Source organism: Aedes albopictus, chromosome 3, assembly GCF_035046485.1.
Source record: "Aedes albopictus strain Foshan chromosome 3, AalbF5, whole genome shotgun sequence".
Taxonomy (NCBI): domain Eukaryota; kingdom Metazoa; phylum Arthropoda; class Insecta; order Diptera; family Culicidae; genus Aedes; species Aedes albopictus.
In genome coordinates, this window is record NC_085138.1 from 284,909,898 (window position 1) to 284,922,574 (window position 12,677).

At 42.5% G+C, this 12,677-nt stretch overlaps 1 protein-coding gene across 4 annotated transcripts in view; it reads right to left on the bottom strand.

Moving 5' to 3' along the window:
* The window catches only part of LOC109405805 (A disintegrin and metalloproteinase with thrombospondin motifs like), a 527,110-nt gene that overhangs the window by 124,742 nt on the left and 389,691 nt on the right, over positions 1-12,677 (bottom strand). For all 4 annotated transcript variants that reach the window (XM_062861143.1, XM_062861142.1, XM_062861144.1 and 1 more), the window contains one exon: positions 6,695-6,954. In XM_062861143.1, coding sequence (XP_062717127.1) covers positions 6,695-6,954 — 260 coding nt within the window. The remainder of the gene's footprint in view (positions 1-6,694; positions 6,955-12,677) is intronic.

Genomic DNA, 12,677 nt, shown 5'->3' on the forward strand with positions numbered 1-12,677 from the left:
CACTGACACTACCACCATTCGCGCCACCCTTGTTGACCAGTGCGCCAGGCAATCATCATCTTCGTTGGTGGACGGCGCAACTCTGCGGGAAGATAACGAATCATTGATGACCGGCGCAGTACGACCGTCGCCAGTGCCAGTGCCAGTAGTGGTACAAGTGGTTGACATTGAGAATACATTTTCTTCGGCAACGTTTGTTTACTTGCATAAAAAGTGGTTTTATCTGATGATGTGGCTTCGCGGTCGTGAGAACTCATCGCGCATGGCTGGTTGGTGGTGATTCGGTGATGCGCGGAGACTGATGCGTTGTTGATCGATTCCAGCTGGGGGTCCGGGTATTGGAATTTGATTTGGTCAGTCGGTAATGGGTGACGAGGATATTAAGTAATAATGTTTCCGTACAAAATTATTCCTAACTACAGCAATAGAACTGGACAAGCGTTTAACAATAAGAAACATGACAACACAAGCATAAAGATAGATGGCCGAACAATACGTTGCGAACTGTGCGAAGGGGCGAATGGGCTTTCTTTAAGCTGGATGCATAATTGGTGAGCTCGTTCCATGCTATTATTTCATTGGAAAGGTTATGTCAATCTAGACCAACATGTGGCAACAACCATTGCACTCCTCAGTTTCTTCCGTCTCTTACATTCAGTTTTCATTAACGCGGCCGCGTTAATATAAACCGCGTAAAACAGACCCGTCTGTACTGTGATGCTGAATCATCTGATCTGAAGGCAAAAACCTGGGATTTCTTTATGAATTCCTCCAGAGCCACCTTCTGAAATTCCAAATGGTATTTCTTCAGTGATTCCTGCAAGAAATACCAAAGGAACGTCTCTAAGAATTTCTCCTTCGTGAATTGCGAGGGTCCGATAGTAATTGCTTCAAGGCTTGTTCAAAGAAATGCTTAAAACCTCCCACAATTCCTTAAGAAATTATTATTGAGATTTCGGCAAGAATTCCTATAGGGCGTATAAGAATTCCTATAGGGATTTCACTAGACATTCCTTCGACAATTTCTCCAGGGTTGGCTTTAGAGGTTCTCCCAGTGACTTTTTCAGTGCTTTTGTTTTGAAGATTTTTTCATAGATTCCTGCAGGTATTCAGATTTCTTCAGAGATTTCTCCAGATATTTCTGCAATAATTCCGCATTAATAATTTCATCTGGAGTTATTCGAAGTATTTCTGCAGGGACTTCCATCAGGAATTCTTTGAGAAACTCTACCTGAGATGATTGTAAAATCAAATCGGGAATTCCTTCAAAATTTTCTACAAAGAATCTTTTAGGAGTTCATCCAATAATTCTTTAAATAATTCGTCCAAAAATTATCGCAGACGTGGATTCCTTTAGAACTTTTTTCAGGGTTTCATACAGAAATTCTTCCAGGAATTCGTTTAAAAATCTCTTATGGGATTTCTTTAGGAATTCCTCATGGGATAGCTCCCGGGTTTCCTCCTAGGAATTTCTCAAAGATTTTTTTCCCGGAATTCTTCCAAGGATTCCCTCAGGAAGTCTCCCAGAAATACCTCCAAGACATCCTTCTGAGATTCTTTCAGGTATAGCTTAACAGATAATTTCAAAAATTCCTCCAAAATTCCTCCACGAACGCTTCTTAGTTTTTTTTAGGAGTTCCTCCAGGAATTGTTTAGAAGCATTGATCCTGGGATTCTTCCTGGAGTTTCTTCACAGGAGTTCTTTCAGGAATTATTTCAGGAACTGCTGCAGGGATTCTTCAAGGAATTCCTTCGCAGACACTTCTTTGGATTCCATCAGAATTTCTTCAGGAACTCCTTGCGCGATTTCTTCAGGACTTTTCCTGAGATCTCCAAGAACACCTCCTAGGATTCATTCAGGAAATCTTCTTGAAATTACTTCAACAAATCTTCCAGGAATTTAAACAAGCAACTTCAGATATTCATTCAGGGATTCCTCAAAAAATCCTCTAGGAAATCGATCAGAAATCCCTGCAGGGATTCCTCTATTAATTCTAGTTTGCAACTCCAGGTATTTTTCCAGGGATTCCTCCAAAAGTTCATTCAGAGATTCCTACAGGAAATCCTTGAGGGTTTCCACCAGAAATGCATCTAGAAATTCCTCCAGGAATTAAAACGTGCAACTCCACAGATTCCTTCAGAAGTTTATCCAGGTATTCAGGTATTCAAGGAATTCTTCCAGGGATTTCTCAAGGAACTCCTCCAGAAAATTTGTCTGGGATTCTTTCTAGAATTCCTCCAAGAATTCCTCCAGAGTATCCTCAAGGAATTCCACCAGGGATTCCTTTAGGGATTCTTCCTGGGATTCCTTTAGGAGCTCCTGCTGGGATTCCTTTAGGAATTCCTCCAGGAATTCCATCAGGGATTCCTCCAGGAATTCCTCCAGGACTTCCTCCAGGGATTCCTCCAGGGATTCCTCCAGGGATTCCTCCAGGGATTTCTCCAGGGATTCCTCCAGGGATTCCTCCAGGGATTCCTCCAGGGATTCCTCCACGGATTCCTCCACGGATTCCTCCAGGGATTCCTCCAGGGATTCCTCCAGGAATTCCTCCAGGGATTCCTCCAGGAAGTCTTCCAGGGATTCCTCCAGGAATTCCTTCAGGGATTCATCCAGGAATTCCTCCAGGGATTTCTCCAGAAATTCCTCCAGGAATCCCTCCAGGGATTCCTCCAAGGATTCCTCCATGAATTCCTCCAGAAAATTCGCCAAGGATTCCTCCAGGAATTTCTCCAAGAATTTCTCCAAGAACTCCTCCAGGAATTCCTCCAGGGATTCCTCCAAGAACTCCTCAAGGGATTCGTCCAGGAATTCCTCCAGGGATTCCTCCAGGAATTCCTCCAGAAAATCTTCCAGAGACTCCTCAGGAATTCCTTTATTAATTCCTCCAGGGATACCTCAAAGAATTCCTCCACGGATGCATCCAGGAATTCCTCCAGAGAATCGCCAATCCTCCAGGAATTCCTCTAAGAATTCTTCCAGAAATTTAATCAGGAATCCCTCCAGAAATTCCTCCAGGAATTCCTCCAGGGATTCATCCAGGAATTCCTCCAGGAATACCTCCAGGGATTTTTTTTTTAAATTCCTTCAGGGATTCATCCAGGAATTCCTCCAGGAATACCTCCAGGGATTTTTTCTTAGAAATTCCTTCAGGGATTCATCCAGGAATTCCTCCAGGAATACCTCCAGGGATTTTTTTTTTGAAATTCCTCCAGGGATTCATCCAGGAATTCCTCCAGTAATACCTCCAGGGATTTTTTTTAGAAATTCCTTCAGGGATTCCTCCAGGAATTCCTCTAAGAATTCTTCCAGAAATTTGATCAGGAATCCCTCCAAGGATTCCTCCAGGAATTCCTCCAAGAATTCCTCCAAGAACTCCTCCAGGAATTCCTCGAAGAATTCCTCCAGGGATTCCTCTAGGAATTCCTCCAGAAAATTTGCCAGAGATTTCTCCAGGAATTCCTTTATTAATTCCTCCAGTGATTCCTCAAAGAATTCCTTCACGGATTCAACCAGGAATTCCTCCAGAGAATCGTCAAGGAAAACCTCCTGGGATTCCTATAGGAATTCCTCCTGCGATTTCTATAGGAATTCCTATTGAGATTCCTTCAGCAATTCGTTCAGAAATTCCTCCAGGGATTTCTCCAGGAATTCCTCCAGGGATTCTTCCACGGATTCCTCCAGGAATTCTTCCAGGGCTTTCTCCATAGATTTCTCGAAGAATTCTTCCAGAAAATCTTTAAGGAACTCCTCCTGGGATTCCTTCAGGAATTCCAAAAAAATCGCCAGGGATTCCTCTAAGAACTCCTCCAGGGATTGCCCCAGTAATTCCTTCAGAGAATCCTCAAGGAATTTCTCCTGGGATTCCTTCAGGAATTCTTTCAGGGATTCCTCCGAAAATTCCTCTGGGAATTTCTCCAGGGATTCCTCCAGGAATTTTTCCAGGGATTTCTCCAGAAATTCTTTCAGGAATTCTTACTGGAATTCTTTAAGAAATTCCTTCAGGGATTCCTCCAGGAATTCCTCTAAGGATTCTTCCAGAAATTTCATCAGGAATTCTTCCAGGGTTTCCTTCAGGAGTTTTACCAGGGATTCCTCCTGCAATGCCTGAAGCGATTCTTCCGGGAGTTTCTCCATGAATTCCTCCAGGAACACCTCCAGGGTTTTTTTTTTAGAAATTCCTTCACGGATTCCTCCAGGAATTCCTCTAAGGATTCTTCCAGAAATTTCATCAGGAATCCCTCAGCGATTCCTTCAGGAGTTTTACCAGGGATTCCTCCTGCAATACCTGCAGGGATTCTTCCAGGACTTCCTCCATGAATTCTTCCATGAATTCCTCCAGGAATACCTGCAGGGATTTTTGTTAGAAACTCCTTCAGGGACTCGTCCAGGAATTACTCCAAGAATTGCTCAGGGATTCCTTCAGAAATTCCCTCAGGGATTCCTTCAGGAATTCCTCCAGGAATTTCGCCAGGATTTGCTCCGGAAATTCCTTCAGGAATTCTTCCGTGGATTCTTCCAGGAATTCTTCCAGGAATTCTTCCAGGAATTCCTCCAGGGATTCCTACAGTTTTTCCTCCGGGAATTCCTCCAGGAGTTCGTCCTGAAATCCCTTCAGGAATCACTCCAAAAATTCCTTCCAGGTATTCCTCCACAAATGTTTCACGCATTTTAAGATTAAAGCTTATCTTAGAACTTGTGAAATATACGTTTCATGGCGTTTTCGTAGGTTTCAAGGGCTACAGAGGCTTCCAAGAGAGCTTTAGGAAAAATCCGGAGGGGTTCAAGAGAAGTTTTAAGGTATTTCAATGAAATTTCAGTAGGCTTGAGGGGATTTCAGAGGGATCCCCTGAGGTTTGGCAAACTTAACAAGTTTTTACGTGAGCTTCAGAGGAATTTCCGCAGGGATTTACGTTACTTTTAGGGGACATTCCAGCCTTTAACGTATGCTTCAAGACGTTTCATGGGTTCAGTTTCAGACAGGGGTTCACAACAAATTCAGGGTGTTTCCGTAGGAATTCCAGTAGGAATTCGGAGATTTCTAGGAAAGCCTCGGAGGTAATCCATAGATGTTTCACGACGTTTCAGTACGATTCATGGAAGTTCGGAGAGGCTCCGGCGGTGTTAGGGGCTTTCAGAGGCGTTTCAATACGGCTTAGAATACGTTTCAGCCTGATTGTAATTCAGACTGTTGTTTCGATTACCTATGCATACTCAAGGGTTTTTTTTTGGATTCGTGGAGGTTTTTGTAGGTTGAACTCATCACCCGACAGCAATGTTAACCTTAGAAGTTCCTCTAGGATTTTCTTTGGAAATAGTAAATAAATACAGTAGTTCACCATTTTTTAAATAGATAATTATTCTGTAATAATATACGGCCAGGATTTTATTTATGCGGGGGATACACACCGCGCTAATTCGAGATCTTCAAGATGGTGATCTAAAATCTAAGATGGGTGCTCCAAATTCAAGATGGCGGTTGTTTAATGGGATTTTAGACTCTAAAACCTTGCAATGTGGGCAATGGGTATTCAAGATGGTGACTGTTTGATGGTAGAAACCAGGGAAGAAATCTGGAGTCCGAAAATGGCGATCAGAATTTCAAAGATGACGGACCTTAATCCAAAATTGCGTCTTTTTTTAGAGTTTAAGGCTCAAGCCTCTTATGCCAGATAAACGTTATGACATGGTTTCCCAAACTGTGGGTCGCGACCTTCTTCCAGGGGGTCGCGAGGGACAGTTGAAAATTTTACTGCAACAGACATCAAATGAGGGAATTTCTATGGTGGGTCGCGAAAAATACGTTTGCTGGCAAAAGGGGGTTGCGCACCTGAAAGTTTGGGAAACTATGTGTTATCTGGTGCCATGAAATTGGATCACATCAACCGTCTTGATATAGGCGCCTTCTTGTTTTTAAGATTCTGAAATCAAGCGAAAATTTATATGAGTCTACTAAAGCAAGAGTAGAATTAGCTTCAAGTTAAAATACACGGTAATATTTTTTTTTTTTTGAAAAGATTTCTACCCCAACTTGTTTCAAATGCTTAGTTATGCGTGGTCGCGCTTTTAGTCCCCAAAATTCCCATTAGGGAGTCAGAAATCTCGTTCGCGGCATTTATCAAAACAATTACCCATCTCCAATCATGATTTCGTCGTTCAATAATAACACCAATTCTGTAGGTATCGGCTACTGAGTTATTCGTGTGGATTCAATGTTCGTCACGAATCACGACACCAATCTAACAACAATCTCCCATCGACATTGCACGATGGGATGGATTCAACAGGGAACCCGATCAGATGAAAATACCACAAAATCATGTCAAAACATATTATAGACAACAGTTGTCTATAACATTCCTAGTAAAAAAGTAAAAAAGTTTTTTTTTTCGGTATGCTTCAAATCTATTAGAAAATAGATTACTTAGAAAACCAATAATACACTTCTTATTCGACTAGGGTTGTTATACAATTATTCTACATGAACTTCATGTATAGAAATCTGGTGTTCAAATATCCACTTATCACTACCAAGTTTATGGCAACTTCTACCATACAAATATTCACTTCGGATCGGGGAGCCTTTATCCACACATTAACCAGCGCCATAAATTATTAATCGAGTTGTCAGCAAAGCAGATGTCATCAGAAGTTTAAACGAAACCCCATCCACAACAACGGTAGGTAGGTACTCACCCTCGAGATGATGATGCCGGCGATGCTGATGCGAATCCGTGGCCCCTTCAGCAACCGATAGCGCAGGTCCACTCCGTTCCAGAACGAGACAAAGTACCGCTTGACCTGGACGTTGTCGCCGCCGTGTAACCGGTAGCCGTCGTAGTCCACGATGACCAGGATTTCCGGATAGATGGTGGTATCGATCGCCCGCGATGATTTGTAGTAGGCCTGACGCTTGGAGCGAAATCGCTTCTGCAGCCGGTCCGGTTCCATGAATGCTGTTTGGGTTTTGATTGGGAGAATCGAAACAAAAAAGGGAAAGGTTTGGTTTGAGAATGGTTCAGGTGATCAGGATTATGGGTGTGCGCGGTGCGCAAACAATTGCTGCGAGGTGTAATATTTATTGTTCAGATAGCGATCGAAAGCGTGTTTCGGTTGGAAGACAAGTTTGGACTTAATAGAGCATTATTGGGGTAGGTAGGCATCGATGGTCAACAGATATTATATTGACAATAACTAGATGTTCATACTAGTTTTGGCCGTCGCAAATTCAAAACCAGGAAGGGTCCATAAAAACAAGTCGAAGCGGTAAACGTGCAGGTATTCAGCTGAGGGCGATGGGTTCGATTCCCGGTCGGCTCAGAATGTTTTTTTTTATGGAAATGTTCTACTATACAGTATGACCAATAAAAATGAGAAATTTTAAAGACATTGCTCATCTGATTTCATCCGATTATCCTCGAAATTATCTATCGGATAAAATAGTCGAAGCTCTAACCTTATAATAACCTTTGGAAATATAGATGCCGGGGGTAATTTTCGATGAATTGCTCTCAGCCACTTTCAATTAAATATTATTACAAAAATATCACTTTTGTAGTTAGACCAGGTTTTTTGGCGTTCGTTAGTGATTCGGACAAGTAAGACAATTTATTGTCTTAATTGCTTTATTCACGACTGTTGCAGTTATACTCTTGGGATCTTTTCGGCGTATCAGTCTTCTCGTAAAAATCAAAAACTACAGTTTGATTTCTTTCTCCAACGTTTCGATCCTTATTGGAGAAATAAATCAAACCTTAGTTTTTTTATTTTTACGAGAAGACTGATACGCCGAAAAGATACCAAGAGTTTATTGTCTTATAAATTACAGTAGTTTATAGCATTTTTTAACTCGGTAAGCTGGTGATCATTTTTGCTGTAGAATCATGCCCTGAGTTCGAAAAAAAACGAAGAAAAAAAAATACAGTACAGTAAATTTTAGGACTTTTTTCGACTTTCCACCCTTTTTTTACAGAATGTGGAAATCTGATGACCCAAGAGTGATGTGCGGGTCGACCCACTAAAATCTCATTCTTTCTCTTTCTTACATGAGTAATCTCTATAGGTAAGCGTTCCACCAGCTACCACCAAGTAGTCCTCTCCCCCCTGGATGATTCGAGAGACCGTAGAAATGACGGAGTCCCACTTGTTCACCCCTGTACACATCCTTTCAACAATGTTGTTCGCAGAAATTATTTTACCTTATATCTGCTGCATACTCTACCTTTCATCCGCGAAGCGTAAGCTTCCGAAGAGCACATGCTCCGTGGTCATTCCCTCTGCCACTCCAACATAATCGAAGTTTTGGTAATCCTTCTCGCGCCTCTTATGCCGCGTTGCTCGAAGCACTCTTCGCCTATCCTCTGCGACCATTTGCGTTATGGGCATCATGCCCGCTAGCACATATTCCGCGTCCTTTGAAATCGTGCGGTATGCGCTAACCACCCTAAGACACATCAGCCTTTGGGTACTCTCGAATCGTTTCACGTCTTGGTTGACCACAAGCGCACTTGACCATGTGGTAGCGCCATTCTGTAGTATGGAGACCACATAACCCGAACACAGAAAAAGCGAGAAGGGAGGAGTTTTACCTAATTTTAGCAAAGGGCGGAGGGGTGCCTTACCAATGGAACATCGACAATGGGAGCCATTATCGTCATACTTACTCTTCTGCAGGCATATTCCACGTGGCTTCCGCATTTCAGCTTATCGTCGATCATGACCCCCAATTGCCCCAGTGACCGTGCACTCGGCTGTAGTGACCTCTGCCAGTTGTTCAGACTTGTGGTTGTTTACCATCTCCACTTCTGTTTTGTGGTGCGCGATTGCCATCTGTCTTGACCTCATCCAGCCCTCCACTATGCCAATTGCGTGCGTTGCTGTCAGTTCCACTTCCTCTATCGACTCACCGTATACCACGAGGGTAATATCATCGGCAAAGCCGACCAGCTTTACTCCCGGGGGAAGTTTCAGTCTCAATACGCCATCATACGCCGCGTTCCACAGTACTGGGCCTAGGATGGATCTCTGAGGTATCCCCGCGGTGATGTTGTAGCTCTCCTCATTTTCCTTGGTGTCATAGGTTAACACCCTATTTTGGAAGTAGCTCTCCAGTATCCGGCATAGGCTAACCGGGACTCCTAGGTGGTGTATGGCACACTCGATGGCGGTTCAGCTGACGCTCTTAACCGCATTCTTTACGTCCAGCGTGACGACCGCGCAATAGCGGATTACTGTTCGCTTCTTTTGGAGCGCTATGTCGACTGGTTTGGTTACAGTACTAATAGCGTTCGCCGTCGGTCGACACTTCCGGAAGCCGAACTGGTTATGCGAGAAGCTAGAGTAATCTGGTTGATCGGTATTGACCATCAGCATTGACAGAATGATCCTTTCCAACAGTTTTCCGGCGGTGTCCAGAAGGCAGATAGGCATGCAGATATTTAGGTTTGTATGCCGACGGGTTGCCAGGTGGCTTCCCGGGTTTGGGCAGTAGATTCAATCTTTGCCTTTTCCACCTCTCCGGAAATGCACCTCTGCCTAGGAACATCTGCATCATAGCCATTCTGAATATGTCCAGCCTGGATGGCCGTCTTGATGGCTTCTGTCGGGATACCGTCCGGATCCGGAGCCTTATTCAATTTAAACGACCTCGATATTGCGATGAGCTCGTCGTTCGTCACCGGCGCGCCCTCACTTCGGGCGGTTTGACCATAGGGGACAAAGGCCCATGGTCTTGAATCGTGGCGCGGGAACAACGATTCACACCCGCTTACGCGCCCTAATCAATTTATTCAGTGCCATAGCTGCCCTGTAGGCCTCACTTTGTTCCATTCTACTCTCATCGCGATGCATCGATGCGAGCTCTTTGCACAGCATGAGGGCAAGATGCGCGGAGTCCTGCTATTTCTCGATACTACCAGTATACCGATTTGCGTCTATTTCTGGGTAGACATTGCGGCGTCACATGCACAACTTAGGATTCCGACAAGATCATCGCTGTATAGATCGTCGGTCTTACCCTCCATAAGCAATCGCTCCACAAATGCCGGCTTATGGAAGCGCGAGGTCAGCCATCCCCGATGACGGTTGATGACCTTCGGCTATGGCCGTCTTCCTCCGTATTCTACCCTGTATCGAATCGCCAGATGGTTGCTGTGCGTGTAATCATCGTCGGCCCTCCAGTACGAGCTGGGATTAGCGGTTGGGTGCCATAATACATAATATAACATGGAACACCACAAATACCCAGGCCAATGTTGGGCGCGATTAATGCGGTAATAATGAAAAACTACAAATGCATATTTGAAATGTGACATATTGTTGTGGAATATTACAAATGCTTAATAAATTAGGACATTACATTTGGACATACACAACTCAGAACATAAATGTTGCCCTGTTACCCCTAGCGGATAACAATTTCCGATGACAGGATGACGAGGTTTCATTACTGTTATTATCATCAGTCGATCCTGTATGAAACCGTGTTTTATCTGGCAGGTTGCTCTTTTTGTTCGCGCCGTAATTGCTTTCAAAGTTTGAGTTTTGTCTACACAGTACGAACAAAATCTGTAAATTTATGACGAACTGAATGTAACAAATTGACCTCCATCGTGTTCGATAGAAATTTATGTGTGATCTTAAAATTACACTGCTGATTGCTGAGAGAAAAATGTTAATTAAGCACCGACTTTTCAGAGAAACTTAAAAAAAAATCTTTATTCGAGAATCGAACTCCGATCATCCGAGTGAGAGTTCATGCCTAACCCCTCTAGGCTGTCTCACCAAGCTGAAGAGCAGGCAATCAAAGATAAACATGTTCCACCATAAAGGAACAAACTGTTGTACCGCTTCGGCCACAGAGAGCGAGAGAGCAGTCTCCGCAGCGAGGCAGACGACTGAGCGTAGCTGTCCTCGTTTACGTTACTGCATGTAAATTTCAAGCGAATATGTCTCAAAAAAATGTCAACAGTACGCATGATTGGCTGATTACTGAGCGGACAGTGTCATCTCTCGGTAAATGGCTGTAATTTTGTAGCATATCCTATAATTTTCAGTCGATGCTTAACTTACGTGCTGTTTAATTTTCATGATTTCTTTCTGTGTAGGAATTTCTAAACCTAATGAGCATACTGAATCGAATTTTAATATGAGTGGTCTACACTTTGATATCCCTGTTAGGAAAAGGTCTACACATGTCTTCTAGTTGATTTATTATTGCCCGAAATGACCTGAAAGTAGCCCAACTAACAATCGAAAACCGCAAACAATTGTTGAATTGTTGCTTTATAATAGTAACGATAGCTGAACTAAAATTATGCTGTACACATTACTGTACAAATGCTTTTTTCAATTGAAAAAGAAGCAGATCACAGACACCTCACTCTTCTCACTTCCCATCGTTTCCCTTTTTAACGGATTCATTTTATTCCAAGTGATACTTCTGTTTGTCTGTGAGCAAATGTTCAACCTTTCGTATCGGTATTAACAATGATAATTTGAAACACTTTTGAAGCGTTTAATAAAATTTGTATTCGACTTGCAGTAATTCTTGTACTAAATAGTTGAACAAGACCTCATTCTGCTTCTTGTTAAGTTCATGTAAAAATTAGCACATGTATCTGTATAATGTGTATTTCACAAGTCAAATAAGCATTTTCGTTTCATCATACTTCGGCTAGGAGTACAGGATGAAAAACACGTGTTTTTTAAATGAACAGCCGTTGCATTAATGTGTTGTTCAGTTGTTAACCTTAATGTTCTGTGTTAATTCACCACTGCTGAATAGGAGTCGAAGTGTGATCATTATTCAACCACTGGAAGTTTATGTTTCGATTTAAGTGCTTCAATTCATCATCTCTAGGATGGCGCTGATAGTAAAGCATGCGGTTTACAATCGACGGGTCTCGAGCTTGAATCTTGATTTAGGTAAATTTATGTGTAGTTCACAGCCTAGTTCACAACAAAACTGCCAATTTCGTGGAAATTTGAAAAAAAAATGCATTTTATTTATTTTTAATCATTATTGCTGAAATTGGATAACAGCTTTACTATATACAGGTCGTACTATATTATCCGGAGCCGGTTCTGAGGCTTCTCAAACATATACCTCTCTGGGGAACGAAATGCTGTGGCAAGTTGAAATTTTTACTGATTACTTATCAAAGTTGGCTTGACAAAATGTCAAAATATCAGCTTCATACAGCATTCAGTTCCCCAGATATATGTTTGAGAAGCTTCGGAACCCGACTCCGGATAACAGTTCAGTTGGTGCACAACACTATGCTTTATAATTTCTCCAAATTTGTGTGAACAAACCCCGAACAAAGATTGTACAGTCATTGCACAATTATGGGTCACTCTGTCACAATTATTAGTCAGTCATTTCACTATGCTATTTAAAGGTAATTGACCCATAATTGTGGATGACCCATGATTGTGCTATGACTGTACCTGAAAAATTATCCAAATGTTATTCAACATCATGCTGAATTAATTCGTCATAATGCTGTTTATTGAATGAGATATTGTTAGTTGGGAGGCCAACGGCAACGACATGACAATGATGAGATTTCATGGTAGTCCATTACTTCAGAGCACTACAAATGTGAATTTCGCTTGGGAAATATTAACAGGTTAAATAAAACTTGTAGAAAGACCCGTTCCACCTTTGAAGCCTCTA